The following is a 22,358-nucleotide window of genomic DNA, read 5'->3' as shown; positions in this document are numbered from 1 at the left end:
CATCTGCGTGTACAACTGCTTTAAATATATGCAAAATATCTSTGTATTTTTGCTCCATATTTTATGTTTACCGAGATTCTTAGAGCTGAAAATAGCTTACAGAGCAAATAGCTGCTGGTTTGTATGGCTCCCATTAATTGATGTGGTGGTGTGTGGTGTGTTTACATGGTAAGCAGCTCTTTTTTAATCTATTCTTTGTTCACAACCCGTTACCACATCCACCTCAGATATATTCCTGTTTGCAGCCACACCAGCAGTAGTCCAACATATAGAAGGCATTTGTCATAAAACAAGCAATGTGTACTGCTCTAGGGGAATTCCTTGTTGGCACAAGGAAAAGGAAAGAGGAGGTGGTATGGGAAAAAATACATGCTTTAAATTCAGTGGAAGGATAGTACTGGGATGAAGTGACATCTGCTACAGTCTGGGTCATTCAGTGAGGAAGTAGAAGTATATTTGGGTTGGTTTGGTATATTTGGTTCATATGACTTCAGAGATTAAAATGAAAGATGTAGCATATGATCAAACTAGGCATGTGTTGACAAATGAGACAATATTTTCTTGTTAGTGCTTTGCAGTCCTCATGTTTTTTAAAGTTGTTTCACACGCAGGATACAGATATGCATGGCAAACAAAATTTTAAAATTTTAAAATTTTGTCCATAGTCTTTAGAACTGTGGACACGATTGTAGTTCTGATGGCCTGTTAATGATTCTATGACCCTAACATTCAAACATCACTTTCTCCAAGCTCAAGATCAGGGCATTCTCACAAGAAAGAAGTCGAGCAAAGTGGTCAGGAGACCTGCGTGGATGGGCAAGGAGCTGTTGSGTAATCTTAATGAGGAAAAGAGCACATACATAATGTGGAAGAAGGGCCAGGCCACATGGGAGGAATATAGGCACAGTGTCAGAGAATGCAGGGCTGCAATTAGAGAGGTCGAGGCCCGTTTGGAATTAGAGTTAGCGAGAGATGTCAGGGACAACAGGAAGGGCTTCTCCAAATACATCAGCTGCAAGAGGAAGRGCAGGGAGAATGTGGGCCCRCTGCTGACTGGGGAGAGGGCCTTGGTGACGGAGGATGCAGAGAAGGCAGAGCTGCTAAATGCCTTCTTTGCTTCTGTCTTTACTGCTCCCCATGAAGTACATGGGGAGCAGTATACGAGAGAGAACCAGGAGAGGAAGACTTCCTGCTGGTCGAGGAGGATTGTGAGAAGGGTTATTTAGGCAAACTGGAAATCTGTAAATCTAAGGGCCTGGATGGGATGCACCCAGAAGTCCTGAGGAGTGCTGAGGTGGGGGTTGTTGCTCAGCTGTTCTCCATCAGCTTGGAGAGGTCCTGGAGAGCTGGAGAGGTGCCAGAGAACTGGAAGAATCCCTACAGTCTTCAAAAAGGGCAAGAGGGAGGAGACGGGCAACTACAGGCTGGTCAGCCTTACCTCCATCCCTGGAAAGCTGATGGAGCAGCTCATCCTAGAGAGAATCTCCAGGCATATGAAGGAGAAGAAGGTGATCGGGAGTAGTCAGCATGGATTCACCAAGGGGAAGTCATGCCTGACGAACTTAATAGCCTTCTATGATGGGATGACTGGCCAGCTGGATGCGGGGAGAGCCGTGGATGTTGTCTACCTTGACTTCAGCAAGGCTTTTGACACTGTCTCCCATACTATCCTCATAGGAAATCTCCAGGGTTGTGATTTGGATGAGTGCACAGCGAGGTGGATTGAGAACTGGCTGGATGGCAGAGCTCAGAGGGTGGTGATAAATGGGGCCAAGTCCCGTTGGAGGCCTGTGGCCAGTGGCGTCTCCCAGGGGTCAGTACTGGGCCCAGTCCTGTTCAAGCTCTTCATCAGTGACCTGGACGAGGGCACTGAGAGCACCCTGAGCAAGTCTGCAGATGACACCAAGCCGGGTGGAGTGGCCGACACTCCGAAAGGCTGCACTGCCATCCAGAGGGACCTGGAGAGGCTGGAGTGTTAGGCAGAGAGGAACCTCCTGAGGTTCAACAAGGACAAGTGCAGGGTCCTGCCCCTGGGCAGGAATAACCCCAGGCACCAGGACAGATTAGGGGTCGACCTGCTGGAGAGCAGCTCCCAAGTTAGCCATGAGGCAGCAGTGCCCTCGTGGCCAAGAAGGCCAATGGGCTCCTGGCTGCATGAGGAGGATGTTGGCAGCAGGGGCAGGGAGGGGATCCTGCCCCTCTGCTCAGCTCTGGGGAGGCCAAACCTGGAGCACTGGGGGCAGCTCTGGGCTCTCCAGGACAGGAGGGATGTGGAGCTTCTGGAGAGGCTCCAGCGGAGAGYRACAAAGATGATTAAGGGACTGGATCTAATGAGGAAAGAATCAGCTGGGCCTGGTTAGCCTGGAGAAGAGGATCGATGATCTGATCAGTGTGTATAAGTACCCGAGGGGAGAATGTAGGGAGGAAGGGGCCAAGCTCTTCTCARTGGTGGCCAGTGACAGGACAAGGCATAATGAGTATAAGTTGACACACAGGCAGTTCCATCTGCATGTGAGGAGGAACTTCTTTCCTGTGAGGGTGCCAGAGCCCTGGCACAGGCTGCCCAGGGAGGCTGTGGAGTCTCCTTCTCTGGAGATCTTCCCAACTCGCCTGGATGCCGCCCTGTGCCCCATGCTCTGGGTGTCCCTGCTGGAGCAGGGGGGATTGGATATCTCTAGAGGTCCCTTCCAACCTTGAATATTCTGTGATTCTGTGATCCTCTTCATCTSTTGAATATAATGTCAATATGACATTATGTCAATGTGACATTGTGTCAATATGACAGAAATGCTTACTCAGCATGCGCCTCTTGTAGAAGATCTACCTGTGTTTGGGGTATGAAGGTGTACACAACTGCCCTGTTTTGGTCATCTTCATCAGTCTGACACAGTCCAAATGTGTTTGTTTTCTCATCTTCTGTGAACACAGAGCTTGCACATTTCATTTCAGAGAAATAGTAAGGTTCTCAAGGTCATGTGTCTATTAATGAGTACCTTTTCTTGAAATATGGGAATGCTTGAAAAATCACTCCAGCAAAGCATAGCCCTGCACTGTAAACAGCTTCAAAGTGTAACAATAAATCAAGAAATCACCTACTAGTGAGGCAGCCTCTGCCTATGTTTTGCAGTCCTGCCAAGGTATATTAAACTAATCATATAAATGCAAACAGACACATTCTGAGGTTATATGAAATATATGGTAAACAAGACAGTTCTCCTCCTAATACAAATTGTGGAGGGACTCTTGGAGTCAACAGAGATTTACTAGAAAAACCCTTGAAATCATTCTGTATCTATTCTTAACTTAGCAACTCACAACAAGTCATGTCATTTCCCTTTAATACTGTTTCTATCAATACGATAAATAACTCTAAAAAGAAAAAGAAGAGTGTGCCTAAAATAACAGCACTTTGAGAAGATCTGCTGTCTTGCAAGCGAAATATATTGGCCAAAAATGGATTCCAGCTGCATGGATTAACTCGAAAGCAGCATATTCTATTCCTAATCTCTGAGAGAGTTGAGAGTGTGAGGATAATAAGTAAAATAACTGCAGAGAAGGAACTTCAGATGATTGGTTACAGTTCTTCAGAAATGCAAGACTCGGTTATCAAAGGCATCCAGATACTACAGACATTCAGACTGTGCATAGTCTTAAAAGAACACATACTACCAAAAGCAACATTTTTTCTCCTGGAAGAACATTTTTTTCCTTTTGGTGTTACCCTTTGAAGAACTGGTCGTATGAGTCTCCTCCTTCCCTCCTCCCTTTTCCTCCCTACAGCAATGAGAATATGTTCATCTCTCTATCAGCACCAGATTTATTGCAGTCTACATAAAGCAGCAAATCTGGACTACTGTGGACTCACATAATTCTGCATCAAGTCTGGATGGTTTCTTTCAATGCCGTCATCCAGGATGGTGACCACAACATTCTTTCCAGTGTAGCCTCTCTTCCAAGCACCTACTATGTTCATATCTGATTGGCAATGATGGGTGTTATCACTGCAGTGCTAGAGAGAATAAAAAGAGATAAAAGGGTTGGATGTTGCACATTACTGAACAGTGTGAGGTTAAGATATGAGCTTATTCTTATTAACATTACCATTTAAATTAGCAGATGTGCATATCGATTTGCATACCACCCATACAAGATCAACATTTAGAATTATACACATAATTAAAAAAGAAATGCTAAATCAAGTGAAAATTGCTAGACCTACTTATTTTGCTGTTGGATTACTCTTGATGTTAAGCAACACAAAAGGGAAGTGTACAGCCACACTGAACCACTAAAAGCCCTGTGTAAAATAAAGCAACTATTCCTGACTGTTAAGCACGCTCATTTGAAATGTGCATTTGAATTATTTGATTTTTTTTTCTGAAAAAACAAACCATATGTGGATAAAACAGACAAATGCCTGCACTGAAACGACCATGGAAACAAAACCTGCTTTTTGGAGCTTATGTGCTGTATAATTTCTTGACAGAATGTCTGGAAACTAATCCAGATTCATTTCTATCTACAAAAGAAGGCTTTTGGCAGGTTTTGTGCAGTATCAGCAGGAGATGAGCAGCAGTTAAGAACCTGTAACCAAAACAGCACTCTGAAAAACTTGCAGCTTGAGGTGCCTGATGAATTGTGGATAGCTGCATTGTGAACAGTCTGGAGCACAACTTTCCRAGCAGACAGGCAGGGCGTAGGAGAGAAAGAAAGTTTAGGGCACATTAAAATTGAAAGCCGCTTCCCTGACATGAATGCGCCTGSCTCATATGACGAAATGTGGCTTGCCATGGCAATGAGACATGATCCTTTGAGTATTCCCGGGCCCCATTAGCAGCTCCCTGACCCAGAGGCACAGCCGACCCCATGAAGGGGCTCCAACCAGCCCCACTCTTCTCCAGCTCCTCTAGCCTCGGCTAGAGCAAGAGGCAAAAAAGAGGGGTGAAGGGAAGACAGGGGAGCAGAGGGTGGTAGGGAGGGGAAAGAAATGGGAAAAAAAAAAGAAGATAAAGAAATATTCGAACCTTGTAGCGTAGCAACAGCGGCCGTGTGGGCCCGCTGGGCACTTGCTGCCTCTGCCCCACAGCCTCGTGCCCCACCTCATACCCCACCATGAGCAGCACCAGCATGTGGGGCGTCCTGGAGCCCCTCCAGACACACGCGTTCTGCCCTGGTTTATTCCATCCCTCTCCTTCTGAATGTGAGTGCTTGGAAGGCAACACTAGTCGTATTTGAGGAAAATCTCTGTGGCATCCAGACTACTACCAAATTATACATTTCCTCTTCCTTTTTCTCCCATTCACACTCCTGTACTTTCATGTACCAACCRGAGAATTTAAGTGCTGCTACCTAAATCAAACTATGTTCTCAGGTAATATATACATGTACATAGTGTATGGTCCTTTTAATTCTCTTTGTGTGTATATCTCTATGAACTTATATATCAATATATAAACAAGTGAGTGTGTGTTTTCACATTCAAAAGGTATTTGAGGGACTTCAGGGACCAGCTCCAAGGAATGGAGAAGACTTAAAAATTTTGTTTGCTATCTTGCATGGAAATGTTTGCACTGGTGGTTYTATGATTCTGATCATCCATAAGACTTGCCCTCTGCACAACGAAAGCAACAGTCACACGTGTGAAACTTTCTCGTATACAAACAGCAGGGAAAAGAGTGGGTAGTGCTTCCAGATCCCTTCGCGTTTTTCCAAGGTGCAACGGAATTAGCCAGCAGAAAGCGCCTGCACGGAGGTGCGGGCAGGCTCTGGACACCGAGCCGTGGGGCCGACGGCAGGGCCCCTGCCCTGCCATTGCAATTGCACCCGATGGGCACCACATGAGAGTGGATCCACAGCCAGCAACAAAATAACAGGGTGTTTCTCCCGGTTTCAGTGCAAAACCATGTTGGAAAACGTTGTCATTCCTCTCCCTTTTGAAYGTGTCCGCTGTGGAGGGTTGCTGAGATTCCCACTGATCCTCATGTGTCCTGGAGAGGCAGAGGAGTCAGCAGGGCCACTGGACGGCCGCTTCATCTCCGCACACACAGCATCCTGCCAGCTGCTCAAACCCCCTGGCTCAGCACACACACACGGCTTTTCAATCCCTAATATCCCCAGATTTAGTTTATCCAACACAGGGTAGAGCCGGCACAGCTGAGCACCCACTTTTACAGCTTCCAATTACAGCACAGGTAGCACCTGGATGGCAARCAGAAAGGCACCAGAGACACATCCATGGCAGATAAGTTCAACAGAAGATTAAGAATTCTACTCTTATTGCTACAATGTTCAGTTTACCCTCATTTCCTACCAGAAATAGCATTTTTTTTGTTTTCTCTTCACCTGTTCTTTATTTTTCTTCCTCTCTCTCATTTATTTTTAATGACGCTCTTCAAGTCCTGTTCTCCAACTTTGATTTTCTCTTTCTTTACTAGCTTTTTAGCACTTAATTTTAAGCATTATTTGCTTCTACATCTGATCTGAGATCCCTCAATTTTTACCACAAATTATAGCTTCTTCTGCAGATTAGTATGTGATCTTATCCAGGTTAATCCAATTGTGCACATTGCTCTCAAAGCGGTCAAAAGATGTGACTTTAATCAAAAACAATGTAAATCTAGAAAAAAAAAGTAAAAAAACAATGTAAAAGCTAGAGTGTAATTACTCTTCAAATACTATATAATATGCTGTCGATGTGCCATTCCATATGAAACAGCATCTAAATGCTATCTCTAACTCAATTTCCTTCTTTCTCTTTCTTTCAAAACAGTTTTTGTAAAAATTTTCCACTACTGAGTTCCATTCTATTATTTTTCATTAATCATATGCTACTTCTTAAACATCTGTTCAAATTATATTGTTAACTACTTAGCAGAGGACATTTTTAGTGGATTTGGAGGCACTGCTTATATCTACAGGGCTACCCAAATGATAAATATGAAGACAYGTCATGATAATATAGATCATGTGATTTAAATTGATTGGATTCTGTATGAATAGGCAAAGATTATTAAATTAATTTTAGGTAGTTTTCCTGTTCTGTCTTATATAAACAAAAACAATCTTAGATATTAATACACAGAGACTGTAGAGTTGGGAGGCTTTGATTGTATCTATTTATCTTTGAATTGTTGTTTTTCAATTTAATTTTAGGCAATAGTGTAAACTAGGCTAATCTATGGATTTCCCCTCCACTACCAGCAGATTAAGTAATACAGAAATTTCCTGCATTGGTACCATGACAAGGCAGTTCTACTAAGTCAATCCATTTCCCCGTACATCATTTTCATCTATCACCTGAAGTATACTATCAAAAGGAATAAACAACCTCTCACCCAGTTACATGGAATAATTTAATTTAGGATTTTAAATGACAGTTAAAGGATTATGTTTTTATTTGGACTGTTTAACTGGAAAATGTTAATGATTACACAGTGTTTAAAAGGAACTTTCTCTGGGATGAGAGACAGGTGAAGGACAATTAGGAAGGAAGAGAGGTAAAGTAAGGAAAAATTCAGATCCAGACTTGAAATGCAAGTCTTAGAAAAAGTCCAAAAGAATCACCTGGTTGTCTGTAATTGCACACTTGCAATTAAAAAGCAGATACTATATTAAAAAAGACCTTCTGTTCCGATGTATGAGATCCCAATTATTTGCAGTGCACTCTCAATGTCAGACATGTGTCTGGATCCTTTTAGCTATTTTGTGAAATTCTCTCTAAAAATAGCATACTGACACTATCGTTATTTAATGTTTTTTGTCTGCTGMACTGATTTTGGTGGTCTTAGGCTTGATGTATCCTACCAGGGATCAATAACAAAACTGAACTGCTGGACTGAGGAATCAGAAATGGTATTAACAGACACTTTTTTTCTGAACTCCAGAGGGAAAAATCAAATCAAAGTGAAGATGACTGCAAAGTTCTGTTCTGTCTTTTGCAATACCTGATAGTCTATAAGAACAGAGCAGAGACAGGAGTTCATAACCCCGTGTGATCTTAACATACAGGCTCTCAGAGCAGATCAGAAACCCAAATTTCTAACCCTGTRTCATGCAGTCTCTCAGAAACTGCCCATTAAGCCCTGTGTAAGTCCCCATGAGAAACACAGTATTGGTTTACTGAGTTTTTTGAATTAGCAGTAATTGAATATGTTGTCAACATGTAAGTGACGTAAGGAAATGCAAAATAATAATCAGAATGACCCAATTTTAAAGATCATTCATGTGAGCTGGCAGGTCTTGGGTCCGATTTGGTGAATTACACCATTCTTACATATGAATTACACCAGCATGAAATATGCTTCTGGYCCTAGGAAGTCTCTGAATACTAGTCCAGAGATTAGAAAAGTATTAAAAGAAGTCTTGAAGTATTAGTATTAGCCAGGCAGGTTACAGTCCCACTCTCCATCAGAGGGTTCATCAGATACAAAGTCATGAGTAGGGACAGGACGGAGACGTGGCACAAAGAGGAAAAAGGGCAGTCGAGAGCCTGTAGTTGGACTCTGGTCAACATGAGCAGGGAGAAGAAGAACATGAGAAGCCCACTGGCYTTTTGTGGAGCTGTCACAAACAAACAGAGCTTCTTCCTGTTCTGTGAGGGGAATGCAATGATGTGAATGATGTGGGGGGTTCAGCTTTCTTAGCCAGTTTGGGCAAAAGCACAGACAGAAGTTTAAAAGCTTTTAGCTTTAGTAAAGAAGACACCCTGATGCTACATTCAGCCCTCATATGGTCATATGGTTTCGTGCAGTGCTCTAAGCAAATATTGGCAATTGCTCTCTCTCTGTCTGCTAAAATAGAGAAATAATCTCTTYATGTTTTTGATGGGATCCAATTTAAAATGGAATGAAGTAAGCATGCAGGGAGGTSATCAGGAGTAGGGAATGTAGCTTTCTGTTTAAAATGGCTCATACAATGTAACAGGAATCATGAAAATATGTTTTGAAAAATCATAAYGTGATGAACTGAAGTCATGTTTTGAAATTATTTTTTGTCTTCTCCACTGTAAGGAGCTGAAAAATGTTCTGAGTTGAAAGTAGTTCTGACAGACTCTTTATTAGAATAGATTTATTTTAAAAGTATTTCTGCTCATTTATATTGTTTCATAGCAAGTAAAAGAAGGTGAAAGAAGGATTTTAGGAATTTTAGGAAGGAAAATAAAGTATTTTTGTTTTTCTTAGATATAACCTGATATTTACTATGTGATAATCTAACTGTATAGCAAAGGATTTTTCTCTCAGGTTCACCTTCAAAAAAGTCTGGTTATTGCTGCACATATTTAGAACTTCTACCAGGAGCAGGCAGATCATAGGTCTGATTCATCTCAAATACAAGATGTTTTGCATTAAATAGCACCTGACTTATGGAGTCATGCTTTACTGAATTGCTTTTTTTATCTGTGTCTGTATCAAGAGACATATTTCAAGAGCGCACTACATTATTTAACACCAAATGCATTGCTCACGCAACTCCTGAAGGTCTAGTTAATTTACTTCAGAGATGAATTTGATTCTTAAGCTTTATTGATTCTTTAAGTTAACAACAACAAGAACAAAAAATACTTAGAGGCCAATAAGAACAATCACAGGTATACATTACTTTGTGCTTGTTTAAGCAAGGAAAGGGAACAGGAAATCAATATAAAGGCCTTCCTCTTGCACAGGAATATCTAATGGCTATACCGAGACAAGAAAAAATTGCAGGACTGCATATACATTTTTTTGCAGTGAAAAGTGAGGAACTCATAACTCTTATTCTCATACTGTGACTGCATTTCTAGTCCTTCCAAAAATAGAGTAATTCATAATACATTACATTCACATTCAAGACAATTCCATCACTTCTCCACTACTGGCACTTTTTAAAGTTAGGACTGGTTGTCTTCCTGCAAGCTGCACATTGGCTTAAACATAAGATAGCTCAGACAGGACCTGTACATTGCACAGGCAGCCCCTATAGCAATAGGAAACATTCAGCCCCTATAGAAATAGGAAGCATCTCCCTGCCCAGGTCTGCAGGCAGCAGGCGTTTTGCTCCCATCTGCTTTTCCCCCACAGAAACATTTTCCCCCCATTTTTCTCCCACAGAAACAATGTGCCTGTAGTACCACCCCTGCATCCCATGGGGGTTGTGACTGGCAATTCTGCTAGGGCATGAACCTTGAAACCTAACTGTGGAAGTTAGAAGAGAGACTCGACCTGAGGCAGCACATCCTGTGCCATCAGCAAAGGAGGGAGAAGGAAGGAAAAAAAGTAATTTCCGTGACTTGTAGCTACCTCTAATTGATGTAGGAAGGACAGACCTGCACATGGAACTGGATTTCTCCAGGCGGCTGCTTTACCTCAAGAGACCTCTCCAGAGACTGGTGCCACTATTATGACTTCTATTACTACTACATAGTCTACTTGTCTTGGTCAGAAAAGGACTGAAAGTGGATCAAAAGCCAATGTAAATTTACCTGTTTGAAATCCAATCTGAAAAAAAAAAAAAAAAAAAAAAGGAACAGAAACTCTTTTATTAATTAGAGGGAGTATGTGAGCAGAGTGGCTGCTCCCTGGCCTCGGCTGCACGGCCTCAGCCCCTGGGATGCAGTATTCACGATGGATGGAGAATTCATAAGAGACACCATTCTTTCCATTCTGCTATTTTCTGTGGCCTTGGCCTCATATTTTTATTTGACCTCCTCTAAGTCCCCCAAAAAAGAAAGAAAATAGGACATTTTCACAGAAAGTCCCAAGATGCTTTTTTTTCCTTTTTTTTGAATTTTAAAGCATCACTTCACAGAGTGCATATGATTCTATGACTGTTGGAGATTCTGTATACTTACATTTTTAAAGATTTTTTTCTTTATTCCTCTTGGCTATAGAGAAGATTTATGAAAATGTAAATACTATAATCTCAGAGCACAGAAGCTAAGTAAATGATCAAGAGGGTTTTTTTTCTTTCTTTTTTCCTAAGGCTGTTTAATTTTAATTGCAAATACAAGAGTATATTCTAGGCATGACTTGTGAGTATTGAATGCTGTAGGTTGGTGATACTAATCTCCTTAACTCCTAACTTTTTTTATTATCTGAGAGGTCTCAAACAAAGCAATAGATTTTACATATCATTGCAGTGATATAAACTTCTTATTATGTTTAAAAAGCTCCATGATTCAAAGACAGTATTGGCACGATACATTGAATTTTGTTTCTCTGTTTTTGCGGGTTCCTGTCCTTAAGAACCGCAATGAGCCCCAAATCAGCCTTATTTCTAGATGTGCAGAATAAGCTGCAAAAAGCCTAAAGGACATTAGATGTTTAAAAATGCCTGTATTACTTTTACATGTTGATTATTCAGCATGATTTTGTGAGGATGAAACAAAAGGTAAGCRGCAGCATTACAAAATAAACAAAAGTAAAAGAAAGTTAACTTTGGATAATTAAGAAGGGCCTTTTAGCCAGCTTACTAAAATATTCCTAGTCTTATTATTAGCTGCTTCATTGACAAATCTGTAACTTTTGATAAAAAGATTTAGAATCTCTAATCTTTTACCCAAGACAAAAGAAGAAAAAATAACCCCCCAAGTAGCTTGCAGTCACCTAGTAAGCCTAAGCACGACTGAACCTGGTATTTTGGTTATTCCTAAAATAACAATTAAGCAGATGACAGGTCTTGCTTTAGAACAGTTGTCATAACCTTCTAGAGATTCTATCTACACCGCAAAAGGCACGCTCTTCACAATTTTATTTTTAAGCTCTTTTCAAGGCAAATAAAATTACTTCTGTATAAAGTTGTTAAGAAGTATGGGAGATGGAGATGGTTTTATTTAGACTTTATGTGAACATATGTGACAGAATTAAACTAAACACAGTGAGAGAAGGCCCTAAACAGATGGCTCAAATTAATCACTAACTTTCCTAGGGATTGATGAGAATGGGAGGAGTCTGCCACTTATAATAACTCTCTTCCTTGCCTTGTTTTGTTTTGCAGAAAAGAATGAGGTTCAAGGAGCATGTTTTGTTGAAAGGGTTTGATTTGGAGGGGAATACAAAGCCATTTTTTCTCCTAAGAATGTATGAAGTTTGTGTGGAGGTGAAGAGTTAGTAGGCAGCAGATGATCAGACATTGGCTGTGGATATGACTATGTCACATTCAAGGACTGTTGCATTAGTTCTGTCCTTCTGTCTCTATTTGGTATTGAGGTCAGGTCCCTGTGATATACGAGGTACAAGCTTGTTGGTGTCTGGGATTAGTGGTGGGGAGTCCCAGGCGAGAAGGAGGAAGAGAGGAGACCACAAGGGTGAGGGATGGCAGATGCAGGACTCCTTCAGGATACATGTGCCTACACTTCCCCAAGGGATAAAAAAGGCTGCATAAACAGGGAACACATAGCTCAGAACATAACCACAAACAACACTGTTAGTAACAGAGCAGCAGTTTTTCCTCATTTTTCTATGAGCGTTCTTAAGACTGGAGCTGTTTGCAGCACCTTTACTTTTGCAATAAACATCTACTCAATACCTACAAGTCTGTCCCCTAAGAACCATAATGAGACATCAGGATATCGTACCCAAGGTCCTATCATTTTCCTGGATTGGTATGTCAGAGGAGATTATAGCTTGCCAGAGGGCAAACTATATGGTCATGAAACTGTTCTGTTGGGAAGGAAGTACAAAAATCATTTCATATCCTCCTTAGACAGCTGTACAGAAATACTTAATCTAKCACTGAAATGCATGCTGTGAAAATTCATTAACAATACAGGAYCAGACTAAGATGAATGGCTGCTATTTTTGTTTGCCTACAGGGACTAAGTACCCTGGGCACCAATGGACTTTTCACCATCTGAGCTTAGCACAGTTGGTCCACTCTAAAATAAGAGCAACCTGGGAAGATAAAGGCCAAACCACTAGAGGGAGTGGCTAGTTACATTTTTTAGATGAGATCATCTGGCAGAAATCAGAGAACTAGCGTGCAGCCTGCAGAATTCTAGGGAGGCCTAGGCAAGAAGACGGAAAAAAAACATTTTTTTTTTAAGAACAAAACAAAAACTTTTCCATAATTCTCTGATACTTTTGTGACTTATTATTACTGTYGCAGGAAATTTGACTGAGCTGATTAAATATAAAGATTTTGCTGAAATGTTGAAGAAGGTTAGTCCAGAGGCATATGACACAGTAGATGCAGAATGTAGACATGCTGCAAAAACTTCCAGATTTAAARGAAACTGCGGCAGAAAGACAGGATTCAAGCTGTGTAAGAAAATACAGATAAAGTGAAAACTTCTGAAAAAGTACAGATATATATGCAAACACTGATTTTGTTGAGAACTTGACGTAGATCTAGCCTCTAAAGCTTTCTAGTAAGAGAATGYGTTGGATATTGGAAGCTGCTGCCAAACTAAATCCATTTCTTCACCCCAGGGGATAGCTAGAACACGTTGGCTACAGCAGAGCTATTGTAGAACTTCCCCTTTGCAAATAACATAATTGAATATGTATAATGATGTATATTGAGTGATGAAAATAATTCTAAATAATTAGTACCAGGAGCACATAGAAAGACAGAAGATAAAATTACCCAGTAGAGGTAGCTTTTATCCTCACCAGAAATTGGAATGTGTAGGTGAATCTAACTGGGATTGGAAAGAGAATCATATTCATTACTGTCAGACATACCGTCTGTGAGCAGACCAGGTCTCAGCTCTTAAATGCAACACTCAATGGTAACAGCCCTTGCATTTGCATGGATCCTAAATCCCCGGGAAATCATCAGGGGACAGAGAAAGCAATYTAAGATCAGCACATGGTGAGAGATACAGCACACAAACAAAAATCAAAAGGCAAGAGTTCTTGACCTCACAGACACTGCTACTTCTCCCATGTCCACCACAATTTGCTAAGCGCTTCAGCTACGATACTCTCTGTGTGGCTCCATTTCCRACAGTCTGCATTTTCTCTTGTCATTCCCTCATCTTGACCCTTCTCTTCTCTGATTCCTGTCAACTGGCCTTCCGACTCCGGGACTTCTCTATTTTCAAATCAGCTGTAAGTGTATCTTTATTTTTCCCTGTTTGTCTCATTTCACTTATTAGCTGTGCTGTTTAACTGAAAATATTATTCTAAAATGAATGTATGCCAAAAATACTACACAAAGCTTAAATGTACCTTCAAGCAAAAGGGAGAATTCTCAGGAAATATAATTTCCCTTACTAATCTAATTCTTATGCTAATTGTTATGTTGCGTAATGTAAAATTGTTAGACAGTTAAAAAATATTTTTATTTATCTAGAACACTGCGGTGACATCTCTGGGTTCACTGGAGACGTCACATCTGTGAGCATTGAGCAATGTAACGACTCATAAGGAAGTTAACCGAGGGTTCACTGTGTCCATTTGCACTTTGAAGCCATTAAGATACCTGAGCAGATACAGTAAATCTCATCTCCTTTAAGGAAAAGCTAGTGATCATGGAGTACAATGAAATCTTAAGCCTTAAGAACCAACAACGTGTTCTTGTAATACAGAGAAGTTTAAAGTGCATTCTCCTGCAGAGCGTTCTTAGTGCTCATGACACAAAAATTAGTGGAGTGGGAAGARGGCCAAAGAGACAGACTGATCTGGATCGCTTGTGAACCTATTTAAGCAGTGTGTTTCTGATGTAATCATATACCAAATCACAAATTTAGGACTGAGTGGGCTAATTATAAAAAGAGAAAGTATACAGAAACACTGTAACTATGCAAAGAATTTAAGGCTTAAGGCTGAGAGCGACCTACAACTTCAAGAAGATGCTCTATGAAGCTGTGTATTATCCTTTCTTAGCGAGGCAGTGGGATAGCAGCAAGGGGATTAAATCAACCTTTGGAAATGCGTAAGGAGGGGCCATTCATGGAATGATATCTGCTGGTGTCTAATGTTTCCAAAAGTACACCGTTGGAGAAACTGAAATGAGTTTTATTTTTCTGAATCAGATGCTGGAAACACAATTTGCTTGTTTCTTAACAAACTCAATGTGTTTATTTTATCTACGAGAAGGGGAAGAGATGACCTGACTGCACTGTGAAAGTGCCTATACATGGGCTATTTCTTTAATTTAGCAGAGAATGGCCTAAGAAGATAGATATGGAGCAATACAACTRCACAGCTACAAGCTGCAAGTTTTTAATAGTTAATCATTAAGACRATGCTCCTAATCATATGTACAAATACAGTCCTTTTGTCTAAAATATATATAACTTATTGAAAACATAAAGCAGGTCCACTAGAGACTGTGATTTTGTCATCATAGGTTTCCAGTTGTTAATGTTGCACAATCTAARTGACTTTAACAATCCATCTCACTGGAAAAAAATGTCACGAGAAGGAGTTTAGATGCTCATGCTGGCTTCTGTCAGAGAAAAGCACCCATGTTTCAGGAACTACGCAGAAATCTCAACAGGAAGTAGGATTTACGGTAAATAAACTTTTTTTATGTTTACGGCCTCCRAACTCCTAGGGGAGTACTTGAGTCTAGAGTGAGTTCCTGCTTTAAATACACACATATCCTGAAAAACTCTATTCTATATGGGTACAAAACCATTAAGCCCTGTGTGAATAAAATTTTCTTCAATATTCAACTAAATATGCAAACAACATACTATAGATATATAKGTATATATAAATATGTAACAATGTCAAAACAGAACTGAAATAAACACTCAAATGAGGATTTTTTTCCTTTGACCTTTAAATTTTCAAGCTATTAAAGCATAGGTTTATACTACTTATGAAGCAAAGTTGGGGAACATCTATGTGAAGAAATATACACTTATTTAAAACAGAAATACTGTATGCTGCTTATATGTTGCTACTKTGCTACTTGTATATGAAAAAAATAAAGCTTTTTCAATGTTTGTACTAAAAGCAGATAGAAAGCTGGTTTTGTTTTTCTAACCTCAGTGCTATATAAAATAAATAATGTTTTGTGTTCATCCAAACAAGGAGCCATTTCAGACTCTTGCTGCAGAAGCACTGGTCATTCTTGTGTCAATCTAGGACTTGATAAAGAACATTTCAAAAAACAACTAACCAGTAATAATAATGTTATGACAACCTTTTAAACAAAAAAAWTGGGCCAGTTAGCAGCAAATAAAGGTGGGTGACTTGGGGGACGCTGACAGATGAAAACGTCTAAGTTCAGCCTTAAATATGTGTAAACCTATCCTTAATCTACAAAGCATTCAGGTGRCTGACTGATTTCAGTGAGATCCGTGGGATTTAATCACCTGCTCATGTATGCTGCTGCACTGAGTACACATCAACAGCACTTTTCCACGTAGTTCTGTCATTATTGAAGATTTCCCTGTTTTCCTTACTAAACAGCCAAAGGATTTTTTTTCAGCCACTTGCCCTTACTTAACCTGTCACCCTTTGACTTATGCTGCTGCAGACACAAATAATTATCAAGGATAAAAGGCACCAAAAAAAGAACCTAGGAGAGAACTTTTCAATTCACAATGGATGGTTTATTTGTTTGCTCTRTATTTTTCTCATTGCTTCTCTMCAAAAATCAGCATATGAATCAAAGGAACAACTTCATCTACCAGCAGCATGATAAYAACCATAAGGTTCTCACAGATAGAAAAAGGGGGAATGCTGTCCAAGGCTGTCATTCCATCCCTTTTCATCTGAACTTCCCTTTTTCAGTCAAGGAGCAGAGTACCTCTACTCASAACTGCCTAGAAGCAGATTTTGTGAAGACTTAAGTTTTATTTTTTTTTTTAAATTTGAACATATATACAAGCATCTAAGTTGTTCTGTCCTTGTCCACAGAATGTAACTCCATTGGGAGGTTTTAGTCAGTCTCTGCTGCTTAACTGTCTGGAGGCAACATGGGTCACAACCTTGTTTTCCAGAATCTTTCATGCATATAACTTCTATCTGTTAAGCAGCTTCTATATTGTTTCCAAGAAGAGATGAATRGCTCAGCCTCAGGTTTATTTTCCCTATTAGACTGTGGGATGAATGTTAAGTGTGCGTATGAGTCTTTCAAATGTTGAGATAATCTAAGACTTCTTCTAGGGCTTGGCAAAGTAACAAACCAAGCTAGCTCAGTGGTTTTGGCCACCCTCGTAGATTCCTTCATTGAAAATATCTTAGATTGGATTAATCCTCAAAATGATTCTGTGGCAATAGCTTACACAATGTATAACACGGCCTAGTTATCAGCATGTCCTGTGTTCCAAAGTGGATCAAAACTGCTTCAAACAGGGTGGTCAACACTTGAAAAGTTTGGAAGTCAGAGAACAAGAAGGAGCCAGACATTGCAAAAATTGACTGCATGCCCAATGTGAGTGGGGAAAATGGACATGAATCCCTAGGATTTTACTCTCTCTCACTAGTTTGTACCATGCAACATTATCCATTAAATAAATAGTGGGCTGATGTTATGTTTAGGCAAGTCTTTTAAATCTTTTAAAGGGCAGATGAATGAAGTAGATTAATGCATTATACTTTAACCCTTTTCTGTTGTAGTCCACTATATTTTTGAAGCGGTACAAATGGCAAGTGGTAAGACAGAACATTTTAAAAAGGAGGAAAAACGCACTACTAGGTGTGTAACAAACACACCTAATAATAAAATCACAACTAAGAGGATAAACATCCTAAAATAAGCAGGTAGATCCTCAAGGAAGTTCTAAAACTCTAACAACTCACTGCTTTCAAAAAGATAGTCCTGCTCCCATTTCCCTGGATAGGCTGCTTCTCCTGGGACTGTTCATGTGGTCCTCAAAGGCAGTGCAAGGAATGAAGATGGCTGGGAGTAAAGACAGCACAGGTGGTTCGTGTGAGACTATTGTCTGAGACAGAAGGCCTCTAGGTGGTCTTAGGTGTCTTCAGCTTCACCCCCTGAATATTAAGTGCTCTGTATTAAGTGCTCTTCTAGGGTCACATGTTCTGCAAGCAGACCAACTACCTACCAGCCACAATGGCTGTTAACAGTTGACACATGGGCTGTGTTAATTCCCCTCTCTCCAAAACGCTTTGTGCGATAGGGTCTTAGCATATCAGAAATATATGCATTTCAGTGTTTCAGTGTGGACTGCATAAAGCACATGAGAAGCAGGGCTGTTTACTCATACACTCTTCTGAAAGTTCACACATACAAAGTCTCCTCAACAGGCTGCTTGCAGACAGACCTGAAGTCTTGTAAGGGAAAAAGTCAGCTCCTCATTGTACATTAAACCTGGAGGTGGAGGAGTGCATGGAAGATGAACAAAAAAAAAGTCATTCAAACCCTCTTTGCTTAAAGTTGTCTTTATTTTTTTCTGAACTGATTTTCTGGCACCCAGAGGCAATCTTGTAGACAGAAGCTGATATTCATAAAAAGCGAAATTCTGCATCACAAGTAGTAACTTACTATTTATTAACAAACTGTCTTGTTCTAAGACACACRACAGGAAAACACCATTGTATGCTTAGTGTTTAGTCTTTCATTTATATCTATGTTTTCTTTTCCTTAGCCTCTTTCACTTACGCTATTTGAATGTAATGTAGTTCTGAACTGTTTTGAAAACAAAGTAACTAGCTTATTCAGTTAGACATTCACATAAAAATGAATAAACACAGTTCAACTATACAYTCAAATGGCACGCTACTCATGGATTAGTAGGTTATAATGCAATAGAAAGGGTAAGAAAAAAGTGGTATCTACTCTGTAAAACATCCACATTTGCTTCTCTTGGGACTATCTGAGTTTCTTTACTCCTCCCTTTGACCACCATGCATTTCAGCTGTATGTCAGACATGAGCTCACTTTGAAACAATTAGTATTTAAGYTCCCCCTCCATAGAAAGGTCAAATAGATGTTTCCTGCCTTGTTTCTCAGATAAGAAGTGCTGTATTTTCCAGAAATGCCTACCTATGTATAAGAAGACAAGGGGTCTTGTGATAACAGTCTCTCCTTACTCAGTGCCTGAGCTAAAAATGATCAATTTTCTCATTTAGGCTAACTTCTAGTAAATCTGCATTTAAAAGCCACAGGGGACCCTTCCTAAACACATGCACAAAACTTGCTGAGCTTCTCTCCAAAATGGCATTGGTAGAGCTTGATATACTTAAAGACTTCTCTACTGCATTCTTGTCATTTGGCTAGAAATAAATACTCTTTATAGAGCTTGAACAGCAGTTTTAACTCTCAGCAGAGATTTCATGACATTCGAAGTAGCTGTAAGTAACACCCAGGATGTCCTGCATTCAGTGAAGTGATGCAGAACACTGCTTTATTGAAAGCCTCCCTCCTCACGGTGAATATTCCCTTTTTTTATTATTATTATTTTATGTGGCTGGAAAGAGAGCCTTGGGGAGAGCAAAGATTAATGTCCTCTTACTTTCAATTTTCGTCACACTTTAATTTTAGTCTCTGAGCACACTCAGAGAACATTGGCATTTGTTCAGGTGATACATGGAAGGATACGTCAGAGCACAGATGTAAAAGTTGGAAAGCTGGAGCACTGATGCCCTCATTCTCAAGGCATCCTAAGTCTTATGGTATTTATATTCATTAAAATACTGCCAGAATGATATTTAGAAAAGGCYATAAGACTTAACAAGAACCTCATAGTGGTTCTCCAATCTACCATTTGTAAAGGACACCATATAGATCCAACTCGGGAACTTCCAGCTTGGGAAAAGAATGGTTAAGAAATTTTCTTTAAAAGAGCACAACTAATTTTCCGCTCCTTGACTGAGTGGTAATATAGCTCCTATTTTTAGTAGCAGAAATTTATATAACTCTCATAGACTACAAGTTGGCTGCTTGAGAGAACCAACTGGATTCATGACACCAGTTTTGTCTTTATCAACACACAGGCAAACTTCAATACCAAATATTATGATATTATGTGCAAGTGTGCACATTAGAGCACACTCTTACCTATGCTCTGGCTGTGTGCTTCTAGTCATTTTTGAGGTTCAAAATGTTTGTGGAGTTTATGTGAAAAAAAGCCATACAGTATCAGTTCAGCAGAAGCCATACTTGGCAATCCCTTTACCTGTTTTATACACACTTTCAGTAGTCAGTAATACCAAAAATAAGGTAAATAAGATGTCTGAAAAAATGCAGCGTTCTTCAGAGAAAAACTTCCATGAGGCAAGTCACAGATTGTTGTCATAACTTTCTATAAAACTAAGAGTACAATCATCCCAGGCAATGAAAAATACAGCAACCAAACCAAGCTACAGGATATGCCAAAACACTAACATGCCATTCCACCTTACCTGCACAGGGTAAAAAAGAGTGTGTTTTTTACCTCAGCCCCCAATTAGGAGGTGGTCATGTGTATTCAGTGTAATGGGACTAACATGGCATGAGAAATTCTGTCTCCAAATCCCGCTTCCTACACACCCTGACTCGCRTTTGGATCCGGTGTGACCTCACTTTGTCTCTCCATTTCTTTCCAGCCCGTGTGATCAGGCAATCGATATTAGTTTCTTYGTCTTCCTCTGCGTCATCCGAGAGTCCCCCTCTCCTTACCTGGCCTCATTAAGGGCCAGGCTGGAGCTGCACAATCCTTTTCTCCGCACTACCTCTCACACTYGGAGTTGGGAGGGAGGTCCAAGATAAGCCAGCTCCTCACAGATCTCATCAGCAGTGCTAGGGAGGCAACTGGCCCATCTACCTTTTCCTGTCCACCTTATTTAATAGCTACAGGACCTTGGAATACTCTCATTACTCACTGCTGATAAAAGGCTTATTAGCCTTATTCTGGCTGCCTTCCAAAGTCCACTGCATGGTGACAGAGCAGGAGTGTCGGTCCCTCTAGGCAGGCGCTACCAGAGTTCATCTGGTAGCTCAGAAATGTATCGGGGGGCACAATCCATCCCTCACTCGTGTACTGCACTGGAGGGGTTTTTTGAAGTTACAGAAAAGTAAAGGTGGGTTCCCTGGTTTGTCACAAAAATTCAAGGCAACGCTGACTTCACATTTCTTACTGAAAGTGAAAATTGATGGGACTTTTCCTGGATTTTGGTTGCATCTGAATTGCAGAAAGCTGCCAGCTCTAGATGCAACTAATTCAGAGCTGAKCAGTGTGTATGGAATACTTAATTTGTAATATAAATTGCATTTCATCTGTCTGATGGCATGAGGCTGAATGGTAATATCTGGCTGGTAAATTAAACTTCTCAGCAAYGGCTTTCTAAAAATCTGCATAATCTCAGTCTCATTTTGCTACAGATGTAATTAGCAACAATATTACAGGTGTATCATCCAGCTTAGTCACCAAATAATTACTAAATGTCGTTTTCCACAGTGGTTGGTACCTACTTTAATCCTGCTCTCTTGACATGGCTATAATCCCGTCTCACCCTGGATTCCCTCTACTACTTTACTGACTCACTCCACATCTATTTGCCAACTCGCTGTGTTGATCAACACCCAGTTCCAGCCCTGATGCTGCCATATAAGCCTCTCCTGGTCCTAGAWAACGGGGCATGTGACCATCCACTGTCTTAGCTGACTAATTACTTATTCACAGCAAAACTTTGCTCATCTGACTGTCCTTTCAGTCCATCTCTGGAAATCACAAAAGGACTTCATAAAGTCCACAGAGTTAAGTCAATACAGGCAGCTAGAGAACAGCAGAGACCTGGATCTCTGCTTGGGTTTACAGATTTGTATTAGAAAATCTTTCTGAAATTTTGTGGGAAAAAATGACTTTTTCAGTAAACCAAGTGTATATGCTTTCCCTTTTTTWAAAAAGGCTGCATAAATTGCATTTCCTTATGGTCCTTTACCCATTCTATTGTAATGGAGGTACAATTATCTTTACAAAAGCTCTTCTTTTTGTTTCCAAACAGAAGACTGGGAAACAGTAAAAGCTGAGTTTCAGAGAAAAGAAGAGTATCTTCAAAGATAGAAAAACTTAATTTGGAGAAATCAACAGCAAAACAGAGAGCTCTGAGAAAATAATAATAATAATAATAATAATAATAATAATAATAATAATAATAATAATAATAATAAAAAGGTTAGCTGACTATTAGAGATATTCATAGAGTAAAACTAAAGTTTTACTTCTGTGAAATTTTGGATGATTGTTAATGTCATTTGATATATGCTTAGCAATGCCTATGCAAAAAAGAATAAAGAATTTATTTGCTTTCTCTACTTAATAGGTGCTGTTTCTTCTACCTCCATTCCAGGCAGTTTATGAAAGCAACTGATTTGTCTCATTTTCTTTATGAGAAGCTGATGGTTAACTTCCCTCTCCTTTGAATTCTGGCTGTGGTTTATAACCTTAAAAATGCTGTCAGGTATTTCCCTAGTCTCTTAGGTAAGGGACACACACATAAATTTCTGGGGTGACCACCACTACACATAGAATCATAGAATCA

General features: G+C 40.1%; 1 protein-coding gene across 3 annotated transcripts in view; it reads right to left on the bottom strand.

Annotated features, from left to right (window-relative positions):
• PCSK5 (proprotein convertase subtilisin/kexin type 5) overlaps positions 1 to 22,358 on the bottom strand; it is a 234,316-nt gene that overhangs the window by 163,810 nt on the left and 48,148 nt on the right. For all 3 annotated transcript variants that reach the window (XM_026051997.1, XM_026051995.1, XM_026051996.1), the window contains exon 4: positions 3,866 to 4,009. In XM_026051997.1, the coding sequence (XP_025907782.1) occupies positions 3,866 to 4,009 (144 nt within the window). The remainder of the gene's footprint in view (positions 1 to 3,865; positions 4,010 to 22,358) is intronic.

Source organism: Nothoprocta perdicaria, unplaced genomic scaffold (assembly GCF_003342845.1).
Source record: "Nothoprocta perdicaria isolate Ctin4 unplaced genomic scaffold, notPer1 scaffold_82, whole genome shotgun sequence".
NCBI classification, from domain to species: domain Eukaryota; kingdom Metazoa; phylum Chordata; class Aves; order Tinamiformes; family Tinamidae; genus Nothoprocta; species Nothoprocta perdicaria.
This window is presented reverse-complemented; position numbering and strand designations above follow the sequence as displayed.